The following is a 20291-nucleotide window of genomic DNA, read 5'->3' on the forward strand; positions in this document are numbered from 1 at the left end:
GGTCCTTCCGGGCAGCTTCCCGCGTCATCTCGGCCGTTCGTTTGCGTACCGACGGCCCGGGATCGCCCTTGCCGGATTTCCTCGCTGCCGCCTGCCCACCGCAGCGCATTATTGCCAGCCTTGCCGCACGCGGATAAATCAAACTCGCCGCGCCGGAAAGCGACCGCAGAGCCGGCCCGTCTCCTCTCCTCCTCGATATATGACCACCAGCACTGTGTTTCCCACGCCTAACCACTCCGACGCGTGACAGCCGCCGGCGCCGATCTGACCAGCCTCCCTCCGCCTGCCTCGCACGCGCGCCGGGGAAAGGGAAAGGGAAAGGGAAAGGGAGAGAGGATCAGAGGAAGATGTGCTGCTGTTGCGGCGGCGGCGACCGCGACCACGACCACGGCTGCCGGCCGCTCGGGTTCCTGCTCGGCCTGCCCTTCGCGCTCCTCGCCGTCCTCGTCTCCATCGTCGGCGCCATCATCTGGATCATCGGGTACGTTTCCTCCTCCTCCTCCTCGTTCTGCGAATTTGCCACCACCAACCTGGCTGTTGGTCTGACGTGATCCGCTGGTGCGAGCAGGCTGCCCATCTCGTGCATCTGCCCGTGCTGCCTGTGCGTGACGCTGCTGCTGGAGGCGGCGGTGGAGCTCGTCAAGGCGCCGCTGCACGTCATGACGTGGTTCACCTCCAAGATACCCTGCTGATTCCGCGGTGACCAGGGGCCGCTCGCTCGCCCCCTCGCTCATGGCTTAGTCGGCGCTGCACATGCCCGCAGATTCTTGTTGTTTTTTCCCACCTGGAAACATATATGTTCGCGGATTGATTGGTGTATATTCGTACCGTGGCTGATGATTCCTGCTCGTTTCCCCCTCTGGTTCGATCGTTTCTGTGATCCCTTCCGGATGTTTGGTGATTGTGACTTTACTTTTCGCGACTGTTAGCGACTGCATGTAGTTCTGTTTCCGTCAGTTTCTTCGGCTGTTGGTTATTCACTTATTTGTCAGCGATTGCTATGGACGATGTCTACCGTGTGCTCTTGTTGATTAGGCTTGTATACAATGCAAGTCTGTTAGGGAAGATGCTTAGAAAAATAAATCAGTATTTCTTTAAGCACCGGTGCTTATTGTAGACGCTTAATCAAGCGTCTCTTCTATGAAAATAGACCATGGTGTTTCAGAAAAATTCAGTTTATTTTTCTAAACACCTTCTTAAACACTTAGCATTGTACAAGATCTTAGGGCAACTCCACCGCCGACCTGCAAATCTCCTCAATCCGTGGATACGGATTGGGAGGCGGCCATCCAACGTTGTCTGCATGCATTTAAAGCCGGGTTTCAATTTAGCGGGTGAAATTCATGCAAACCAGCTAATATTCATCAATGTTCAGAAAGAAAATAGCACTATCATCCATACATAGCATGCAAATAAGTTTGACGTTCAACAAGTTCTTCGGCGGATCTTGTTGTCCCATACATACTGTCCCTTTAGCTTCATCCAATTTTTCGGCGGATCTTGTTGTCCCACACATACTGTCCCTTTAGCTTCATCCAACGGTATGTGCACATAAATGGACGTTCCTCTGTCGTGTGGTACATCATGGCAGCACGTACGGGCTACACAATGTGTAGAGCAACATTGAGTGAATGAATGATTCAATCAATCAACAAGTTGAGGAAGAAGAAGCAAAACTTATGATCTGCTCCTCTGCCGCGTGCAATGGCCACCTTGCCTCTACCAGTAGCGGAGCCAGGACAGAGGCACGCCCCAGGCCACCTTCGGAGCTACAATATCTACAGTGATCAATAGTAGTAGGTATTTTATGAACAGTCAACTAAGGAATTGGCAGCTACGCCCCAGGCCAAGGCCCCTGTTGCCTGTTGCTGGCTCCACCACTGCCTCTAGCTGAACAACTACGTGACAAAACTTGGTAACGATGTTGGTGCTGGAGCAGAGGGTGGACAGAGTTCTCGTAAAAGGCAAGCGGGCGCGTCGGTGCTGGTTGCAAACGTCCGACAACGCTAGTGTGGCGGCCAAAGAGGTACAATTGCCGACGTGGAGGTGGAGGTTGCAGATGCAAAACAAGGGGGAGAACTGACAAAGTGGAAGAAAATGAGAGCGGGAAGGCGGATTCAGTGGGCCTGGGGTGTCAGAGTCCAACGTTGGTGCTGCCGGACTCGCGCACCCCCCACTTTGTCTCCACTTTATGGGAGAAACTGATGCACTAACGCGCCCTCACAATGTTGTCATGGATGATGTGCATGTCATAAGGCACAACGTGATTTCGTGCGTGAAACGATTCATGCACTTGTTGGTAGAATGTCACTCCTCTGCTCCTGCTTACGAAATCCGTGGAAACGGCCAACCGCAAATCGCACAACAACTCATCATCCATGGTCAAGTACCCCGCCATCCTTCTTACTCTAAAAAATGACATGGCATCCGATTAGTCATGGATAAGGCATGGGTACAATTATGCGCCCATGGGTACACCCAAATCCGACGAAATGATCATATAGGTGGTTAATATGAGTCATAAACCTATGCTACCGAGTCTTTGCATATAAGTTCTAAAGAACTTGACATCTATGTCATAGGCCGCCTCCATTTTATGCTCACACCCCCAACAATACCCCGCCCCCATCCTCCTCACAATCATCATTTCAACAACCATATAAACCTCTCAGAGGCACCAATATACCCATCATTGATGTATATATTAATATGCCCGATGGGTACCCATCGGGCATGGATACCCATAGGGTATGGGCATGGGCATGGGCATGGATTTATGCCCGATGGGTAGGGTATGGGTATTATTTTGCCGCGGGTGGTACTTTTATGGAAATCACATTAGGAGAAGCTACTAAACTCCTAGATAATATTATGGCAAATTACTCTCAATGGCATACCGAAAGATCTTCTACTAGTAAAAAAGTGCATGCTATTAAAGAAATAAGTACTTTGAGTGAAAAGACGGATGAACTTATGAAATTGATAGCTAGCAAGAGTGCTCCTATTGATACTAATGATATGCCTTTGTATACTTTGATTGAGAATAATAATGAATCTATGGATGTGAATTTTGTTGGTAGGATCAATTTTGGTAATAACGCGTATAGAGGAAATTATAATCCTAGGCCATTTCCTAGTAATTCTCTAATAATTATGAAAATTCCTACAACAATTATTAATTATAATAAGATATCTCTTGAGAATAATATTAAAGATTTTATTAACTCCCAAAAGATTTTCAATGCTGTGGTAGAAGAAAAATTGCTCAAGATTGATGATTTGGCTAGAAACATTGACATAATTTCTTATGAGATTGATTCTTTTAAGATTAGATCTATGCCACCCAAGCTTGATATTAATGAGTCTGTGAAAGCTATCCAAATTTCTATTAATGAAAGTAGGGAGAGAACCGCTAGGATGCGTGCTAAGAGAGAATGGCTAGAAAAAGTATGTTCTTCTAGTTTTTGCGATAATCATGATGAAGATCTTAAAGTGCATGGTGTGACTCCTATTTAATCTTTGTTTTTATATAAAACTTGATAAATAAGGGACTGAAGATGAGTCAACTTTAGCTAGAAGGCATCCCAATAATTTGGAGGGTGAAGATCTTAATGAAAAAAAAAGATAAAAGTGGGATTAGCGAGGTTAAAACTTTAACTACTGATGGGCCCACTATTTTGGATTTTAAGGAATTTAATTATGATAATTGCTCTTTTCTTGTGTGTATTTCCTTGTTATAATCTATGATTAATTCACCTCATGCTTGTAAACAAAATAAGGCTTTTACTGAACATATTGTTGATGGTATGATAAAATCGTTTGAAGAAAAACTTGAGTTGGAAGTTTTAATCCCTAGAAAGATTTATGATGAATGGGAACCTACTATTAAGATTAAGAGTGTAATGCTTTATTTGATTTGGGTGCTAGTGTTTCCACTATTCTGAAAACTTTATGTGATGTGCTAGGTTTTCATAAACTTGATGGTTGTTCCTTAAATTTGCATTTAGCGGATTCCACTATTAAGAAACCAATGTGAAGAATTAATGTTGTTCTTATTTTTGCAAATAGGAATTATGTGCCCGTAGATTTTATTGTGCTTGATATAGATTGCAATCCTACATGTCCTATTATTCTTGGTAGACCTTTCCTTAGAACGATTGGTGCAATATTCATATGAAAGAAGGAAACATTAGATTTCAATTTTCATTAAGGAAGGGCACGAAACACTTTTCAAGAAAGAAAATTAAGTTTCCATATGAATCTATTATGAGGGCCACTTATGGATTGAATACCAAAGACGACAATACCTAGATCTATGCAATATGCCTAGCTAGGGGCGTAAAACAATAGTGCTTGTTGGGAGGCAACCCAATTTTATTTTATGTTTTTGCTTATATTTTTCAATAAATATGAAATTACACATCTGTTATGATTGTGTTTTAGTGTTTTAAATTAGTGTATGTGCCAAGTAACACCTTTGGGATGGTTTGGAAGATAGTTGATTTGATTATGTGAGAAAACAGAAACTTTTGCGCCCAGTAACAAAATTGATCCGATCTGCTGGAACATGATAAATTCTTGAAATGTTTCCACTTTATTGATATACAAATTTCCCATGTTGTTCTGTTTTTTATGAATTTTTGGAGTTACATAAATTTGGTCAAAGTCCAGATTACTACAGACTGTTCTGTTTTTGACATATTCTGTTTTCATTGCGTTGTTTGCTTATTTTGATGAATCTATGGGTAGTATCGGGGGGTATGAACCATGGAGAAGTTACAATATGGTATATATAATGAAAATACAAAATTGGAATGAGTTTACAACAGTACCTAAAAGTGGTTATTTGCTTTGTTTCACTAACGGATCTCACGAGTTTTCTGTTGAGTTTTGTGTTGTGCAGTTTTCAAGTTTTGGGTGAAGTTTCGATGGACTACGGAATAAGGAGTGGCAAGAGACTAAGCTTGGGGATGACCAAGGCACCCCAAGGTAATATTCAAGGACAACCAAGCATCTAAGTTTGGGGATGCCTCGGATGGCATCCCCTCTTTTGTCTTCAATCCATTGGTAAATTACTTGAGGCTATATTTTTATTCACCAGATGATATGTGTTTTGCTTGGAGTGTCTTGTATTATATGGGTCTTTTCTTTTTAGTTTTCCACAATCATCCTTACTGTACACACCTTTTTAGAGGGACACACATTAATCGTGAATTTATTAGAATACTCTATGTGCTTCACTTATATCTTTTGAGCTAGTTAGTTGCTCTAGTGCTTCAATTATATCTTTTTAGAGCACATCAGTGGTTTTATTTTGAAGAAATTGATGAACTCTAATGAATCATTTATATTATTTTGTTAGTCTTGAAAATAGTATGGCAATTTGCTTAGGTTATGAATTTAGTCCTAATATGATAATGTATTCAAGAGGGATATAATAAAAACTTTCATGAAAATCCTTGAATATATGACAAGTTTAATCCTTGTATTTGTTGTGAGATATAAAGATGGTGATATTAGATTCATGCTAGTGAGTAATTGTGGTTTAGTAATAATATTTGTGTTAAGGTTTGTGATTCCCGAAGCATGCACATATGGTCTCGTTATGCGATGAAGTTGGAGCATGATTTATTTTTGATTGTCTTCCTTATGAGTGGCAGTTGAGGACGAGCGATGGTCTTTTCCTACCAATATACCCCCCTAGGAGCATGCGTAGTAGTAATTTTCTTTTAGGATTAATAAACTTTTACAATAAGTATGTGAGTTCTTTATGACCAATGTTGAGTCCATGGATTATACGCACTCTCACCCTTCCACCATTGCTAGCCTCTTCGGTACCGTGCATTGCCCTTTCTCACCTTGAGAGTTGGTTCAAACTTTGGCGGTGCATCCAAATCCCGTGATATGATACACTCTTTCACACATAAGCCGCCTTATATCTTCCTCAAAACAGCCACCATACCTACCTATTATGACACTTCCATAACCATTCCGAGATATTTTGCCATGCAACTTTCACCGTTCCATTTTATTATGACACATACCATCATTGTCATATTGCTTCGCATGATATGCATGAGGCATTCATATAGAGTCATATTTTTTCTAGTATCGAGTTGTAAATCTTGGGTTGTAAGTAAATAAAAGTGTGATGATCATCATTATTAGAGCATTGTCCCATGTAAGGAAAGGATGATGGAGACTATGATTCCCCCACAAGTTCGCATGAGACTCCGGACTTAAATAAAAAAAGGCCAAAGAGCCCAAAATAAAAAAAAGAAAAAGAGAGAAGGGACAATTGTACTATCCTTTTCCACATTCGTGCTTCAAAGCAGCACCACATTTTTCATGATAGAGAGTCTCCTATTTTGTCACTTTCATATATTACTAGTGGGATTTTTTTCATTATAGAACTTGACTTGTATATTCCAATGATGGGCTTCCTCAAATTGCCCTAGGTCTTCGCGAGCAAGCAAGTTGGATGCACACCCACTTAGTTTTCTTTTGAGCTTTCATACACTTGTAGCTCTAGTGCATCTGTTGCATGGCAATACCTACTCCATGTATTGACATCAATTGATGGGCATCTCCATAGCCCATTTATTAGCCTCGTCAATGCCAGACTTTCTCCTTTTTTGTCTTCACCACAAACCTCCACCATCATATTCTATTCCACCTATAGTGCTATATTCATGGCTCACATCCATGTATTGCGTGAGAGTTGAAAAAGCTTAAGAGCGTTAAAAGTATGAACCAATTGTTTGGCTTGTCATCGGGGTCGTGCATGATAAATACTTTGTGTTATAAAGATAAAGCATGACAAGATTATATGATTTCGTAGGGATAACTTTCTTTAGCCATAATATTTTGAGAAGACATGATTGCTTTATTAGTATCCTTGAAGTATTATTGTTTTTTGTCGGATGTGGGGTTCCGGCAAACCCTTAAGGTTCGAACACTAGGGTGTGTGCGAAGTCTTTTCCTCCCACCGATCTACGCCCTAGCTCGCTAAGATCTCGCGGACGAACTCTACGAACTCGCAACACAGAAAGACACAAGATTTATACTGGTTCGGGCCACCATTGTGGTGTAATACCCTACTACAGTGTGGTGGTGGATTGCCTCTAGGGCTGATGATGAACAATACAAGGGGAAGAACAGCCTCCTGAGGTTGAGGTGTTCTCGTGCTTGATGCACTTGTGTGGTCGGGGATGATCTTGATGATCTGTCCACTCTTGTCTGTCTCTCTTGTCCGTCCCCTCCTCCGTCGCCTCCTCCGTCGCTCTTTTTCGTGGTGGTGGCTTTCTGTACTTATATAGGCCATGGTCCTCTTCCCAAATATTGAGAGGGAAGGGAGCCAACAACGACAGGCAAATTTGAAGGGGGACAACCAGTACAAGCTATCCTAACAAAGGTGGTCTCCGCCTACGAAAGGCTCTGGTGGTGACGCCGTCTTGGGCTCCACGATGACCTCCGTCTTGCCGTCCTTCTGGTCTTGGTCTTGTTGCACCGATATGGCAACCTTTGCCTGATGCCTCGGTACTCCTCGCCTGTGCCGGCCTCCTTAGCACCAAAGAGGAAACAAGGACGTTGCGCACGCTGGCGCCCGCCTGGTGTCGATCGTCATGGCTCACGTCACGAGAGGCTCGTGAGGTTTGCCTCGCCTTGATATCTCCGCCCCTCGTGAGCCTGCCCGACTAGGCCACTCCAGAGGAGGTCTCATGTCGTCCGCGTCGCGAGACTTGGCCCCTCACGAGGGTCTTGGATGCCTTGTTGATGAAGATGGGCCGTACGGCCTGCTAGCTTAGCCACGCTGCGGGCCACAGGCAGGCAAGTCTGGGGACCCCCATTCCCAGAACGATGACAGTAGCCCCCAGGCCCAAGGTGCGCTCGGGCTTGGCTTCATGGCGAAGCCAAGGGTCAAGTACGGAGCACCACGGGCCCCCAAAAGCCTATGGCCTCGATTGACGCGTGGAGGTTGATTGGACGTGGGCGTCTCCGGTTCCCCACGCTGCCTCGGCAACTGCTCGACCTGACAAAAGGCTGGCACATGCAGCACTTGCCTTCATTGCTTCTTCTTCGCCTTGCTCCAGATCCCCTTCCTTGTTCTCCGCCACCGCTATCTCCAGATCCGCTCCAATCTCATCCCGTAGCTGTGATCCATGGCGCCGCGCAAGGCCAAGGCTTCCTTAGTGCCGGCTTGGTATGAGCCAGCCCTTGAGGCGCCCTCCGTCACGGAGAAGAGCCTCGCCTCCGTGCGCCTGCTGACGACGGGCAAAAGTAATGAGTGGGGGGAGACCGAGCTCCGGCTTGCCGGAGCCCGAGGAAAGCACCTTCTTCCCCTTCTTCTCGAGCAGTGTCGCCGTCGGGTTGGTTCCTCCCTTCTCTGATTTCTTTTACGAAGTCCTCGACCACTACGGGCTGCAGGCGTTGCATCTCCATCCCAACTCTGTCCTCCTCCTGTCCATCTTTGCCTACTACTGTGAGGCGTACTTGAGTGTGATGCCGTCCGTGGTGCTCCTGCGCCATTTCTTTTTCCTCCGTGTCAGCGAGGGTCACATCTCTGGATGCACTAACTTCGTCGCATCCGGCAAGGCCAACTCGATCTCGAGCACCGGGAAGAGGGCCGACAACATTTGATCCAAATGGGTCATGATGGACGCCAAGTGCGCTGATCCTTGTCTGGCGCTGCCTATGGTGGCGCCCTCTCTCCACGGGGGGTGGCCCAGGGCGGAGCTTGCTGATGAGCGGGCATAGTCTATGTTGGGGCAGATGGTGACCGACCTGAAGTCGGGCAACGCGAGGGCGGCAAAGGTTACGGGGGTCATGCTTCTGAGGGAGTTCTTGACATTGTGAGTAGCCCCACTCCAGGCACATGCACGCCCCCTGTGGGAGCTTGAAGAAGAGGGAAATAAGACCCGCTTGAGGCCGGGGGCCTTGCCTGACGATGAACTGGCCGCTGTTCTGCGCCTATAGTTGGGGAAAACCAGGAGTACCCTCCAAGCGCCTTCGTCCCCCTGTTCCAACGCAGGGATCGGGAGGAATTCGTCGCCTCCAGGCTGACCTTTGACGCGCGTGGGTTGGTGCCGCCGGCGCTCCTGGGAGCCCCCGTGGCACCGAAACCGGTGGAGGTGTCTTCTGACGAGCCCCGCGGGGAGGGGGAAGAGGAGGAGGACCCGGAGAAGACTCTGGAAGAGGTGGGGAAGACTTCCCCTTTGAGCAAGGCCGAGATCCTCCGCGCCCTTCCTGACGATGCCGAGGCCGACGCTCGCCAAAGGGAGAGGCAGCAGCCCCCCATCCCGACGAGGGGTAGGTCATCATTGGTGCCTCGCAATGTCGCCTCCATCCCGATCCTGTCAGGCTTCAGGCTTCCTAAGCAAAAGTACGTCGCGGTGGATCAGTAAGTGTCTCAAGCTTCGCCTTGTCCCTGTTTGTACTCATCATTTCCTGATGTTGGCCCTTGGTTGATCAGGCCGACGTCTTCTGTGAAGAAAAGGAAGGAGGATGCGGCGTTCGTGCCTCCTTCCTCAGAGAAAGGGGGTAGCAGCGCCCGCATCTCCCCAGCCTGGTCGTCCTCGCGGGGCCAAGAGGAGCATTGCCATGTCGAAGCAGCCCCCATGGCCCTGCTAGCTCCGGAAGTGCCGGTGCCTGGCGCGGCCGATGATGTTCCAGCTGCTCCTGAAGTCGCGGTTTCCCAGGCCCTGGTGACGATGTCGCTGAAAGTACATGTAGTCCCCATGTGTGGTTTTGGTAATTAGTGACAATCCTTATGGACTAATGTTTGCATTGAGATATACATTTGAAGGTTAGTCCCATTGGAAAATGATTGAAGAATAACGGAAGAAAACTCCTTTGAAGCAACAATTACATTGAGATGATCAAAATGAAGTTCATTGGAGTATCTTAAGGGTTGCCATGCTTAGAGCTATGGTTTGAGCCATAATGGATCAAGATCTTAAAAGGATGATTTGGATGATGAATTCTAGGAGTGGCTCAAAGATATGATCATAATGGACTCATGTGTTGTGTCATGATTGATCAAGTATTCAAGCAAGCTATTCAAGTGAAGAATTCAATATACCCTTCAAGACGTCAAGATTAAACATGGAGTAGATATATAGGTTGACCAAGATTAAGCTCAAAGATCAAACTCTAAATGGTCAACACATGAGCGCAAACGATGCACCGCATAGGATCTTGTGGTATGATAAGGAATTATCAATTGCACTCTGTGTACTAACCCATACTATGTGTTGTCTATATTTTTGAGGGTTAGGTGATTCTCATGGGCTCGCATCGAGAGAGAGAGATTTCAAGTGTCTATGAGAGGATTCCATCAAGTGTTGGTGATCATGGATGTTAAGGGCAAGTTCAAGATAACCATCCCAAAGGATTACATGCTTGAAGCTTGTGGATGATCACATGATGGACAAGTGAAGATGAATACAAAGGAAAGCTTCCCACATTGTGTATGGGGGAGAGACTTGAAGACTTCACTAATGTCTTGCCTTCAACTTTAGCCAAGAAGAAACATCAACATCAATCTCAAGTGAACGGCTCGTGTCAAAGGTATTAATTCCTTTGACGTTAGTGTTGTTGTGGAGTGATGACCACCAAAGAAACATATACACTCAAGAATGGATTCTTGATAGCTATGTAGTGTAGATCTTTTATGATTCTTGAGTTATAGGGATCCCGCACTATTAAGAGGGGATCAAAGGGGTTTGTGATGGATTTTCTCAAGTCAACATCTTCCCTACACAATTCCACTCCTATCCTATATACCAAACAAAATCCAAAGCCAAATAGGTTTCCCAAATATATGATAACATCTTTGCATATTTGGCATCCTCCATTTTGGTTGATCTTGGATGGTTCTCTATGTGAGGACCTGGGGTTTTTCCATAGCTTCAAAACGAGCCCAAGATCATCAAAATCGGAGTTCGTATGAAAAAGTTATGCATGTTTTACTTTCGGTATGCTGTCTGTTTTCTACGGGGACGGAAGTTCCGGGCAGCCCGGAAGTTCCGGGGGCCGGAAGTTCTGGGGAAAGTTCCGGGTTAACCAGAGAGTTTGCACATATCTGTTCCAAAGGGAGCCCAGAAGTTCCGGGGGCCAGAAGTTCCGGGCAGATTCCGGGCCAAGTTCCGGGCTAACCAGAAATTTGCACATATGTGTCCAATAGCTGGCCAGGAAGTTCCGGGCCTGCCCAGAAGTTCCGGGCTGCGTTTTTCTGTGCGTAACGGGCAGATTTGGTGGGGCACCTATATAAGGCACCCTTCTTCCCCATCAAGTTAGATCTTTTTGGATCTAAGATTTCCCCATTCTTTTGAGCTCTATCCTCCTTCCCCAAGCCTCAAAACTCCAATCCATTTGGGGGAAACTATCCCATGGATCTAGGGTTCATTTGTTGACCTCCTCCATTGTTCCTCTCCTCCCCCATCCCTCCATATCATTAGTTGCTATTGGTGGGATTTTAGAGAGAGGGATTTGAGCCTTCTCGTGCTAGACCCCGAAGAGATTTGTGAGAGTTCCTGAGAGAGATTTCATCCAAGCATACACCCACTCCTCCTCTCTCTTTTGACCAAAGCAATTTGTGATTTGAGCAAGTCTTGAGCATTCCCCCTTTATCTTGTTACTCTTGGAGGTTGGAGACTCCTAGGCGGTAGGAGTGCTCCGGTGAGGAATCAACTTGTGATTTGTCCCCCGGAAAGTTTGTGAAGGTTTGGAGGCCGCCTCAAGGTCTACCACTAGTGGTTGGGAATCACCTTCGTGGTGATATCTCAAGGAGAATAGGGTGAGCCTTCGTGTCATTGGCATGCCTTCGTGGTAACATCCACCTCTCTAACGGTGACTAGCTTCCCTCCAAGGAAGTGAACATCGGGATACATCCTCGTCTTTGTGACTTTGGTTATCCCTAACTCTAACTCCTTACTTGTGGTTTACTTTGGTCATTGGACCGCGCATTCACTATATCTTGTTGTCCTCATTATATTGTGGTGGTTCATTATATTGTGTTGGCCATTTCCTTGTAGAGATTATTTAGGCCTACACTTCATATTCCGCAATTCATACTTGCTACTATTGATATACTTTGTGATTAGTGTGAATTACTAACTTGTGTCATACACTTCCATATATTGTGATATTGCTCAAGTAAATTTTTGTAACTTAGTTGAGTTTGCTTGTATCATTCAATTCCATATATTGTGATACAATTTGTGTAAGCTTGTATTGCTTACTGGTGGTTGTGTGTATTATTCATTTCCATATCTCGTGATATACATTGAGTAAGTTTGTGTGACTTACTTGTGCTTACTTACATCCTCGTTAGTCTCATCTTGTTTATGCTAAGTTGTTGGTGCACTTAGTGAGCCTAGTATATTTAGGATTTGTGCTTGAAAAGTATCCGCTTTTTTTATTTCTGCATTAGGATATAGCCAAATCCATAAAATATTTTAAAATGCCTATTCACCCCCCTCTAGGTGACATCGTGGTCCTTTCAATTGGTATCAGAGCTAGGTCTCTCCTTATTAGGCTTAACCACCTAGAGAGTAACGATGTCAACTAGTGAACTAGTGCACGAGGACACATTTTGTTTTAATGGCACAAATTACATTAGGTGGAGATTACACATGCTTTGTCACTTTCGGGCCATGGGTCCAAATGCTTTGCGGATTGTGGTTGTAGGGAATTCAAATCTAAAGGATGGACAATCTCCGTCACTTGATGATATGCATCTTGAGTGTGAAGCTTTAAGTGTCATTCACCAAGCTATAACCTTCGAGGTGTTCAAGTCAATCTCGCCTTGTTCGTTGCCTCATGAGGCTTGGACCAAAATTGAAGATATATATGGTGGGTCCAATCTTGATGAAGACAATATTATTTTCGGGGAGTTAATGGAGGAGTTCTCCACATTTGTAAATCATGAAGAACTCTCTATTGCTTCCACTTCCAATTACTTGGACACTTCAATATCTTCCACTTCACCAACATGTGGCATGCCACAAGGTAATGACATGGTGAGTGAAGAAATATCGTGTGATGATATGCTTGATCTCCCATGTTGCCATGATAGAAATGCTTTGGTTTCCTCTAGTTGTCCTATAACTAACCATGTAGAGGAAATCAAGAAAGATGAGGCATGCTTGATTGATGAATAACCCTCTTCTCCAAAAGAATCATCATCAACCCCCTTTGTTCACATGTGCCTAATGGCAAGAGGTAATGACGAGATATCATCTTCTCTCAGTGATAATGATGATAGTTGTAATGAGGATGATGATGATGACTTGACTCAAAATCTCTATGAGATTGGGAAAACACTTCATAGAGCTAAAAATAACACTTATAAAAGGTTCCAAGATGTTCTTGCTTGCTTTAAAAAATGTAATGACTTATTTCTTAACGAGCAAGCAAAAAGTGAACAACTTGAACATGAACTTGCTAAGGCTCATCAATGTCTTAGTGATTTGAGGTCTTTAAAAGAAGAGATTGAAGTTTCTCATTGTAAACTTAAAGAGGATTTTGAGCACCTTGACCTTGGCTACAAGAATGTCAAAGGAGAGCTCACCAAACTTTCTAAGTCTCATGGGGAACTTCAAGCTACTCATGCGGAGTCTCTAGTTTCTACATGCTCATCTCATATTGATAATGATGCTTGTGCTACTAACTTTATCTTGTGTGAAGCATCGATATTAAAAGAAAATGTTGAGCTTAGGACTCAACTTGATTTTCTAACTAGCAATTATGGGAAATTGGAAGAAAGTCATGAAAAGCTCTCGGGCACTCACGAGGATCTTCTAATCTCTCATGATGGGCTAAAGTTAGCTCATGAGGCTATGGTCACCAAGGTAAAATCGTGTGAGTCTCATGTGGATATTATCGCACCTTCAACTCAAAATACCTTATTGCCATGTGCTAGTCCTTGCAATTCCTCTCTACATGATATTGATACATCTTGTGATGAATTGCTCACCATGCCTTGTTGCTCTAACAATGAAGCTTCTATTTCCTCTAGTTCTTTTGTTAATACTAACCTTGTAGAGGAAAATAAAGATCTCAAGGCCCAAGTCACTAGTTTGAAGAAAGACTTGGAAAAATGTTGTGATAATATCTTGAGTGTGCAAAAGGACCCTCAAGACAAAATAGGACTTGATTTCATCTCCAACAAGATGAAGTCCAAGAACAAGAAGAAGGGACAAGATCAAGTCGAGAATCCGGCCAACATTATTTGCTTCAAGTGCAAGAATGTTGGACACCATGTGAGGTCTTGTCCATTGAAGAAGAAGGCTTCAAGTGTGAAGCGTCAAGGGAAGTGGCCTGAAGTTCAATCTCAAGATAATGAAAGGCCTCTCCCCATGCTTAACCAAGATAATGTTCTCCAAGTTGAGAAAGTAAAAAAGAAGAGAAAGGGGAGCACATGTTGCTATATTTGCCGTGAGAAGGGACACATATCTTCATCATGTCCCAACGGTAATGTGTCTAAGCCTCCAATTATCAATGATCATTATTAACTTAGGAAGGATGTTGATGGTAATATGTTTGCCAAGTATGTTGGTGCCCAAAGTGGTTTGAAAGTGGATAAGACCATTTGGGTTGCCAAGCCTATTGTTACTAACTTCTTAGGACCCAACGTGGTTGGGGACCATCGAGCTCAAACTTGATCAATAGGTGTGTGGAGGGCATTGGAGACGTGGCTTGTTCATGAAGAAAAATTATTCTCACCATTCATTATGGTTCAAACCAAGTCAAGTGAATTATCATCATATTTGTCATTCCAATGCTCCTCGTGGCGGTAACTTGTATTTGTATTATCTACATTGAAAGTTACTAGCCCCATGCATGCTTAGGTTTTGTACCTAGCATGTGTTTTTATATGTTGTGTCTCCTAATATGATTGATTTGTGTTATCTAGCATGTGTAGGTTGCAATGCATGTCATATATTTGTGTGTGTAGTCTCGAGCCTTTATTGCTTCATTAGTTGAATCTTCCTTGTTTTTTTGAGATATTAATGGATTATCACATTATGGGGGAGTGTTATATATGCTCTAGGCACATCACAAACCTAAAATGTGTATATATATGGGATACCACCTAGTATTTATAGTGCAAGATTAATTATCTAGTCACTATGTGGTATGTCAAGTTCATTCGAAACTCAAATTCTCATCCATTGATTATGTTTGGCTGGATTTCATATGCCTCTTATGTATAATACATGGATCATCACATTATGGGGGAGTGATATGCTTTGTGCATATCACAATCCTTGTTAATATGAACAATTGAGGGAAGCCACTTAGAATTTATATTTGAGATTATCTTATATCTCCGTGGCATGCAATGCCTTGTTTACGTATGGCATTCTTGTGCGGTTTTGCCCATGGTTATCTTAAAAATCATATTTGGAAAATCGTTTGATTAAAGCTATTCCAGTTGTTGCTTTGCATGATGATCTTTCTAATTGGAATGTTAATAAGTTGTTATCCAAGCATTGTGTTTATTTCTAAAACTCTCATGTTATGATTGTGTTAGTATAGATGATCATGTACTTATTTGATTTCTACACCGAATGATAACTCGAAATACCATTTTGTTCGAGTTCATCTAAATGATTTGTATGGAGTTATGGGAGTTTGTTATCTCATTGTTTATAGCGTGCTATATCTACTTGAGTGAGATATTCCTATGAGTATGTATGCAATGCATATCTTATATGCTCATTGGTTTTCCTTGGTTCATATGTTGAGCTTTGTGTGCTATCATATGTTGATTTGTCACTTTGATTCATTTTGGACAACATGAATGACGAGTGATGTTATTGGAAGTATTAACAGTTATGTGTTCATTTTTCCAATTTGTATCTCCCTGGATTTTGGTAGGCTTGTGCATGCATATTTACTATGTAAATTCGCATGCCTTGTTTGCTTTATTTGATCCAATATATATATATATGGTAATTCCATCAAATTCTTAATAGCTAAGATGTGCATGAAATTCAAATTCATATCGATATGCACATACTTAAGTGGTTTTACCCTATGTGTTGTAGTTATGCTAACTACTTCGGACCCAATAAGTTTGGGGACCATATTGTACTTCAAATGTTTTAGGTACATTTGAGAAGCATTGGGTGCTTGGCTTATTCATGAAGGTGGTGGCACTACGAGGAAATTAGAGCCAAGCTTGGACATTTTATTGATCTACGACTTCATACCAATGCTATCTTGGTAACACGTATTTACTTCATGCATATATATAGAAATGGGGGTCAACCTTGTGTAGGTTGCATCATGGCATGAATTTGTTGACTCGTTCCTATGATACTTGTTTCCTTTCTCAAAGCATCCCAACAATGATCTCTTGTTGCTAGTTGTGATGTCTTTGATGGTTGTGTGTTTGGAGTTCATTAATATACAATAAGATTATATTAAGCCATGTGCTATGCCTTCAAGCAAAGATCTCATTGGTATATTTTATGACTCCCATTTGGATATCTTATTCTTTCCTTTAGTAACTATTTCATGTGTACATCCTTCTTTGTGGAAATCATCTACCTAGAATCTTATACACATGAGAGAAGTTACATACCTAGTTGATATCCCTATTCTTTCATGTCCACCGTTTCATTCTCTTTTTATATCTTTGGTGGCTCCATGGAAGCATCTGTTGTATGAGTGCGTGTCTTACCTATTTGCATCTTAGTGCACTCATGTTTGGTGAAGACTATTGTCCTCGTGCTTGTCTTGACAAGCCTATTACTTCCTATCTTCATCATGGGTTGTCACAAGCTTTGATTTTTTAAATTTGCATATTAGTGAGCTTGTGAGCCCATTTGCTTGATGTGTGTGTGTCCTGCTTAACTTCGTGTGTATGGGAAGGACATGTCTTGCACCTTGTATCTCATTTACTCAAGACTATGTTGATGCTTAATTCTCATCCTTATATTAGTCTTCTCAAGTGCATTGACGTGACTCACACACATCGTTTTGGTTGTGCCTATTATTAGGTTGCCTCATTTACATGTTGCTCAACCATATGTTTGTTGCAAATGCGAGGCTTCTTTTCTTATCTATGCTTACTTGCAATTGTTTTGTGTTTCGATTGATTTTGGGGGAATGATGATCCTAATTTGTGCACTTGTAATCAAATACAAAAAAAATTCTAAATAGTGCACAAATCATGGGGAGCTTCTCTATTTTCCTTAGAGCACTCCTTTACCCAAATCATAATATTCTTTTATCCTTTTGGCTCGTCGAATCTTTTGATTGCTTGCTTCACTTTGTGTTATGCAAATGAGATCAATTTGTGCCATGTGCCTTGCTGTTATGACTAGGTTTCAGTTGTATAATAACGGATTCACTTGTGTATATCATGTTCTTATCAATTGCGTCTATTTTGTGTATGCAAAGTTTCTTTGTGGATACATATCATGATTATGATTGGCCACTCAGAATTTTTTTACATGAGAAAGTTCATATCTTTCCTTGATATCATTTATTCCTTGCCGGCCACTTTGTTTGTTTCCTCTTATTCTTATGGTGGCTTCAGTAAGAGGTTGTGTCGTTAGTGCTTGTATGTTTGGCATATAATCTTGCGCACTCATGTATTTTGACTGTTTTCCTCACATGTCTAATGCTTGTTTTCATATCCTCATATCTGGTTGCATTCTATAGATTCTGAGCTCCTCAAATTGTTCATTGTTGAATATGTGCATTTGCGTTCACTCACATTTTGTGATATGCACACATCAAGGAGGAACTCATATTATTTTGGTCTTCTAGATGTTTTGTCTTCCATTTTGGCATTTGTTGCCAATGGGGGAGAAGTTTAAAGGGTTTAAGATAAATATCTTTTGAAGTTCTTGTTGTCATTCATGCCTATCCAGCCTAGTTATATATGCTTGTTGCATGAATGAATATATAGAGAAAACTCCAACTAGTTTATATCAACCAATATATGCAATGAAATTCAAAGTTCATTCACACCTGCATATATTGTGGGGGAGCTTGCTCTATATATTGCGGTCTTACTAACATCAAATGCTTGTGTAGTGTTTTGATGTTAGTATAACCGGTTCTGATAAACATCAAGTTTCTTTGTGATAATTGATGCTATCAAAATCACCACAAGTATACAATTTATCCTCGAAAAAATTGCGTGCTTGTGTAAAAATTCATTATATAAACCCTCTTGTTGAGATTGTCATCAATTACCAAAATGGGGGAGATTGAAAGTACACGTAGTCCCCATGTGTGGTTTTGGTAATTAATGACAATCCTTATGGACTAATGTTTGCATTGAGATATACATTTGAAGGTTAGTCCCATTGGAAAATGATTGAAGAATAATGGAAGAAAACTCCTTTGAAGCAACAATTACATTGAGATGATCAAAATGAAGTTCATTGGAGTATCTTAAGGGTTGCCATGCTTAGAGCTATGGTTTGAGCCATAATGGATCAAGATCTTAAAAGGATGATTTGGATGATGAATTCTAGGAGTGGCTCAAAGATATGATCATAATGGACTCATGTGTTGTGTCATGATTGATCAAGTATTCAAGCAAGCTATTCAAGTGAAGAATTCAATATACCCTTCAAGACGTCAAGATTAAACATGGAGTAGATATATAGGTTGACCAAGATTAAGCTCAAAGATCGAACTCTAAATGGTCAACACATGAGCGCAAACGATGCACCACATAGGATCTTGTGGTATGATAAGGAATTATCAATTGCACTCTGTGTACTAACCCATACTACGTGTTGTCTATATTTTTGAGGGTTAGGTGATTCTCATGGGCTCGCATCGAGAGAGAGATTTCAAGTGTCTATGAGAGGATGACATCAAGTATTGGTGATCATGGTTGTTAAGGGCAAGTTCAAGATAACCATCCCAAAGGATTACATGCTTGAAGCTTGTGGATGATCACATGATGGACAAGTGAAGATGAATACAAAGGAAAGCTTCCCACATTGTGTATGGGGGAGAGACTTGAAGACTTCACCAATGTCTTGCCTTCATCTTTAGCCAAGAAGAAACATCAACATCAATCTCAAGTGAACGGCTCGTGTCAAAGGTATTAATTCCTTTGACGTTAGTGTTGTTGTGGAGTGATGACCACCAAAGAAACATATACACTCAAGAATGGATTCTTGATAGCTATGTAGTGTAGCTCTTTTATGATTCTTGAGTTATAGGGATCCCTCACTATTAAGAGGGGATCAAAGGGGTTTGTGATGGATTTGCTCAAGTCAACATCTTCTCTACACAATTCCACTCGTATCCTATATACCAAACAAATCCAAAGCCAAATAGGTTTCCCAAATATATGATAACACCTTTGCATATTTGGAATCCTCCATTTTGGTTGATCTTGGATGGTTCTCTATGTGAGGACCTGGGTTTTTTCCATAGCTTCAAAACGAGCCCAACATCATCAAAATCGGAGTTCGTATGAAAAAGTTATGCATGTTTTATTTTTGGTATGCTGGCTGTTTTCTGCCGGGACGGAAGTTCCGGGCAGCCCGGAAGTTCCGGGGGCCGGAAGTTCCGGGCAAGTTTCGGGGAAAGTTCCGGGTTAACCAGAGAGTTTGCACATATCTGGTCCAAAGGGAGCCCGGAAATTCCGGGCCTCCCGGAAGTTCCGGGGGCCAGAAGTTCCGTGCAGATTCCGGGCCAAGTTCCGGGCTAACCAGAAAGTTTGCACATATGTGTCCAATAGCTGGCCCGGAAGTTCCGGGCCTGCCCAGAAGTTCCGGGCTGCGTTTTTCTGTGCGTAACAGGCAGATTTGGTGGGGCACTATATAAGGCACCCTTCTTCCCCATTGAGTTAGAGATTTTTGGATCTGAGATTTCCCCATTATTTTGAGCTCTATCCTCCTCCCCCAAGCCTCAAAACTCCAATCCATTTGGGGGAAAACTATCCCATTGATCTAGGGTTCATTTGTTGACCTCCTCCATTGTTTCTCTCCTCTCCCATCCCTCCATATCATTAGTTGCTATTGGTGGGATTTTAGAGAGAGGGATTTGAGCCTTCTCGTGCTAGACCCCGAAGAGATTTGTGAGAGTTCCTGAGAGTGATTTAATCCAAGCATACACCCACTCCTCCTCACTTTTTTGACCAAAGCAATTTGTGATTTGAGTAAGTCTTGAGCATTCCCCCCTTTATCTTGTTACTCTTGGAGGTTGGAGACTCCTAGGCGGTAGGAGCGCTCCGATGAGGAATCAACTTGTGATTTGTCCCCCGGAAAGTTTGTGAAGGTTTGGAGGCCGCCTCAAGGTCT

General features: G+C 42.8%; 1 protein-coding gene across 1 annotated transcript; it reads left to right on the forward strand.

The window, feature by feature from the left end:
- Nucleotides 1–133: 133 nt before the first annotated feature.
- LOC125543242 (signaling peptide TAXIMIN 1) lies at nucleotides 134–866 on the forward strand. Its single transcript, XM_048706527.1, has 2 exons — nucleotides 134–481; nucleotides 569–866. Exons 1-2 carry the CDS (start codon nucleotides 348–350, stop codon nucleotides 690–692), a joined length of 258 nt encoding a protein of 85 aa, XP_048562484.1. The 5' UTR covers nucleotides 134–347; the 3' UTR covers nucleotides 693–866.
- The last annotated feature ends 19425 nt before the right edge of the window (nucleotides 867–20291 follow it).

This window comes from Triticum urartu, chromosome 3, assembly GCF_003073215.2.
Source record: "Triticum urartu cultivar G1812 chromosome 3, Tu2.1, whole genome shotgun sequence".
Taxonomy (NCBI): Eukaryota; Viridiplantae; Streptophyta; class Magnoliopsida; order Poales; family Poaceae; genus Triticum; species Triticum urartu.